At 54.5% G+C, this 4,506-nt stretch overlaps 1 protein-coding gene across 1 annotated transcript in view; it reads left to right on the top strand.

The window, feature by feature from the left end:
• RPS6KL1 (ribosomal protein S6 kinase-like 1) overlaps positions 1 to 1,630 on the top strand; it is a 14,909-nt gene extending 13,279 nt beyond the window's left edge. The window contains exons 7-10 of the mRNA XM_009993958.1: positions 352 to 441; positions 591 to 673; positions 965 to 1,060; positions 1,520 to 1,630. Coding sequence (XP_009992260.1) covers positions 352 to 441; positions 591 to 673; positions 965 to 1,060; positions 1,520 to 1,630 — 380 coding nt within the window. The remainder of the gene's footprint in view (positions 1 to 351; positions 442 to 590; positions 674 to 964; positions 1,061 to 1,519) is intronic.
• Positions 1,631 to 4,506: the final 2,876 nt, after the last annotated feature.

Genomic DNA, 4,506 nt, shown 5'->3' with positions numbered 1-4,506 from the left:
AGGGAAAGAAAAATGCAGAGAGCTGTGGAAGGGGAAAGTCAGCCTTCCTCCCTTTGGCACTGCTGCTTTCCTCACTGCAGCCAGCCCGGAGGTCTCCAAGCTTGGAGTCCACCTTGTCAGTCTCACCAGCTGCACAGGCCTGCTGGTCACCTGGGGCATGTGCTGGGAGGGTGCAGGAGGTGCAGTGCTGGGGGGTGGGATGTGCAGTGCTGGGGGGTGTGCAGTGCCTCTGTGTTTGGGGTGCAGCAGGAACCCAGTGCCCTGGGTGTTCCCATTTGCAGGGAGGTGGGCAGGCTTTGTCCCTCACTTTGTCCTAATCTCCCTGCTCTTGGCTCTGGTGTTGTTCTGCAGGTCATGTCCGTCTCACCTTCTTTGGCCAGTGGACAGAGATAGAACCCCAGTGCTGCAGCCAGGCACAGGAAGAGCTGTACAGTGCCCCAGGTAAGGGTCACCTCCTGCTGTCTTCTGCTCTCAGAACAGCACTGCCAGCTGGGGGAGAGGGGGCTTCTGCAGGCAGTGAGATGTGCCTAGCATGGCACAGACACTAGTATTCCCTGCCTCCTACTCTTAACACCTGTCTCTTTCTGCAGAAGTGGGGAGTATCTTGGAGCCCACTGAAGCAGCTGACTGCTGGAGCTTTGGCTCTCTCTTGTACGAGTTGCTGACAGGAGTGGTAAGAGGCAGAGGAGCTGTGCAAGGAGTGGGGGGAGGAGGCAACATGACAGCACGGGAACTCCCTGCCATACAGGGCTGCAAGGGTGCTTTGCCCTGCTGGCACCTCAGCACCATGACAGGTTACTTCAGGCATGTGATTCCTAGTGCCTGTACATGGTTGCTGGGTATTCAGAGCCCTGGGCTTCAAATCCTGCTGTGTAGAGCTGGGGTTGTGTGGTGATGAAGGTTCAGCCAGGTGCTCCTACCCTTCTCAGTGCCTCCACTCACCATCATCCTCTGCCTTCTGCAGCCACTGTCACAGAACCACCCTTCAGGGATTCAGCCTCATACCCCATTGCATCTGCCAGAGGGGCTCAGCACGGCCGCTAAGTCGCTGCTCACCGAGGTAGGGGGCTTGGGTGGATGGGAGGGAGGATGGGGCCAGAGGGTCCAGCCTGGGTAGCTTTTCAGCCTGAGGAGGAGAAGACTCTGGAGGAACCTTATAGTGACCTTCCAGTACCTGAAAGGGGCCTATAAGAAAGGTGGGGAAGACTTGCTCACTAGGGCATGAAATTATAGGACAAGAGGTAATGGTTTCAAGCTAGAAAAGGATAGATTTAAGTTGGACATTAGGAGAAAGTTCTTTAATATGAGGGTGGTGGATCACTGGAACAGATTGTCTAGAGAAGTGGTGGGGTCCCCATCCCTAGGGTCAGGCTTAATGGGGCTGAGCAGTCTCTTCTAGTGTAAGATGTCCCTGCTTCTTGTAGGGGGTTGGACTAGATGACCTTTAGAGGTCCCTTTCAACCCAAGACATTCTGTGGTTCTATTCTGTGATCCTGCTGTCCATCCCTTTTCTCTGCAGCTCCTACAGTACAACCCAAAGCAGCGTCTGGGCTCTGGAGAAAGTGGCATGACAAAACTGAAGTCCCACGCCTTCTTCAGCACTATCCCTTGGAACAAGCTGGTGGACTAGGCAGGCTGTCCTTCCCACAGGGAGCTGGGCACACAGCCACTGTCCCTGGCACTGGTGACCCCAGGTAGCACTGGCAGCTCTGCCTGCTGGGGAGTGGGGGAATTGCCTGTAAGGGCTGCCCTGGGGTGAAGTACACATGAAGTTTTGCAGCCTTACATATTCTTTGTCTCTGCTTGTGTTTGTTGGCATCTCTGAGAGAGGAGGCTGCAATCTGGGCTGTCATCTCCTCTAGGTTCTCTCTCGTGGGAAGGGAGCCCAAGTGCTCACCCAGGGGAGAGACCACACTCCTCTTTTGGGGCATCCCTACTTCAGCCTAGTACCATGCCCTAGGGCTCCCACCCTATGTTTTTAATCTCTGCTGCAACCACAGTAGCACAACCCCTCCCCCGCCCCCCGCCCCATTATTTCTTGTGGCTTCCAAGTGCATCTCCTCCAGGCCCCACTGGCTGGTGCCTGAGCCCAGGGTCTGTGCCCATCCCTTGCTCTGTGTGTGCATGTGTGTGTGCGTGTGTGTGTGTAATGTCTGGTGCAGGGGCAAGATGGGAGGGAGGCCTGGCCAGCTACTCTTGTTCCCCTGCCTACTGCACAGCATCTTGCATCTGCAGCCATGCAGATGCAGCTCAGGGCTCAGAAAAAAAATAATGCAGTGGGCCTGTTTTCATCCAGCCTTTTGTCATTACCCGTTCTGGCTCCAGCCCAGCAGCTGCCCTTGTTGCTGTGCTTTGAGCAGTCATTCCTGGTAGGACAAACAGCAAGGGGTTAAAGGGGTGAACGCTGAGAACCAGCACTGATGGAAGGAGCATAAGGGTCAATACAACCCAGGAGGGCAGAAAAAGAAGCATGAGCAAAAGGGGGCTGTTAACAGCTGAGGCAGGAGCTGCTGTGCTCCCTTGTCCAGGCCGAAGCCACAGGCTGAAGGAGCAGCTGGCAATGGCAGTGGTGTAGTTTTGGCCCTTGTCTCCCAGCACTCCCTCCCATCGCTTACCCCACAGGAACGAATGACTGGCACCAGCGAAACCTTCCCGTGGCTACCTGATTCCAGCTCCTGCTTGCCACCAGCAGCAACACCCTGCTCCTGCCTGGCAGCCTGGCTCTGGGGCGGCAGTAGGAGGGCTTGTCCACCAGAGGGAAGCAGAATCCGGGAGAAGCCCATCTCCCCAGCAAAGGCGGGGACCGCAGCAAGAGCTGCGCAGACGGAACGGGGAGCCGAGCGCTAACGCCGGGGCAGGCCAGGGAGCAGCCAAGCCTGGGGCTTTTCCTCTCCAGAGCAGCCTGAACCCCCCAAGCAGCAGGCTCCCCACTTTACCGCCAGCCTCCTGGTCCCGAGTCAGAGAAGGGCCAGCAGGACTGACTCAGGCCTGCGGCAGAAGCCACAGGATGGCATCTTGCAAGAGTGCCCTGGGCAACACCCAGGAGGGGCAAAACGGGAAGCTTCAAACACAGCAGCTGCACGACCCTCTACAGTTTGCCAGGCTGCCATTTTAAGAGCATGACTGTACATTCACTCCCTAGGTAGTTGAAAGGCCTCATTTATTGCAGCTCCAGACAGAATACAGGCATTTCCCTTCCCCAGGCTCACATACCAAGTCAAGGTGGGTTCTCTGTATTCTCAACCAGCACGGGGCATGGGGTGCTAGCAGCATTTTAGTCATAACCTTCTCTTTCATTCACTGAATTTGTGCAAAAGCAGCTAGAGTCTTCAACCTTCCCTTACTGCACAAGGAAGGGACTTTTTCTCTCTCCTCCTAACCTTCTACCTCAACCAGAGGAAAGCCAACTCCAAGCACTGGTTTGTCCCTTATCTGGCAGGAAGCAGTGGGAACCAGTACCAGGAACTGCTCTCCCTTTGGTCAGCATGCCAGCTGTGAGTGCAATCATTTTCTGTTAAAAGGGGCTGCCTTCCTCACTCATAGTCGGGAAGGGCAAACCATTCTCTGAAGTTGATGTCAGAGCTGGAAAAACCCTGCCATGATCCAGGAACAATTACATATCGTTCCAACAGGGATGGTTCCTCAGGGAAATGCTTTTGCTTCACAGTTCTGTCTCTCTCTCTCTGCAACCCTCAACAGCCATTTTCTCACTTTCATGATTTACAACACTCCTGTTCTATCGGGAAAAACCAAACAAGCTCTATGCATGTACTGTAAGAGCCATCATGCCCTTTAGCAAATACTGAGATTTCCTTGCCCTCTCTAAGAGTTCTGTTGCTAGACCACGAACAAGATAATTTCCAGTCCTGAAATCCTCATCTTTGCTGGGAAGAGCCAATTCTGTGCCAAAGAGGCTTTGAGGGCAGTAGAACTCACAGCCAGAAAAGCCTCAATTCAGTACCATCAGGGACAGGCCCAGCTCCCATTCCCTCTTTTCTCACACCATTAGGTAACAGTTTCTTATGCTACATTAGGGATGCTGCTCCTCCCCCAGAAGCTGCTGCTTGCCCCTCAAACACACCCCACCTCGCAGTCATTGCCCAGTTTTATTTCATTTAAAATCCGCTGTGTTAAATATTTTAGTTACAAGTTCTGTGTAGAGGGTAAGAGTAATACTCTGCAGGCACTAGCGACCCCCTCACTCCCCGATACATGTGTGCGCTATTGGATTAAGGACTGCCCCCCTCCCCCCAAAACCAGCAGCCTTGGGCTGGGATATACATTACACTGAAAGACCTGGCCCCTCCCAGCTGTCTCTGCTGGTAGCAGGCCAGGCTCTCACACGCAGGAAGCCAGCAGTTGGATCCACCACCAGTGAGCTGCAATTCAAGGACAGCTGCAGGGGGCTGGTTCTTAGCCCCGTGTCAGGCATGTAATGGTGAAAGGGTTGTCCCCCCCCAGGAATGGCGCTACCTCCACAGAGGTCATGGGCTCTACCCACCTGGA

The sequence above is a fragment of the Chaetura pelagica genome, unplaced genomic scaffold (assembly GCF_000747805.2).
Source record: "Chaetura pelagica isolate M959 unplaced genomic scaffold, ChaPel_1.0 scaffold11, whole genome shotgun sequence".
NCBI lineage: Eukaryota > Metazoa > Chordata > Aves > Apodiformes > Apodidae > Chaetura > Chaetura pelagica.
Note: the sequence above shows the minus strand (reverse complement) of the source record. Positions and strands in the feature narration are given on the sequence as shown.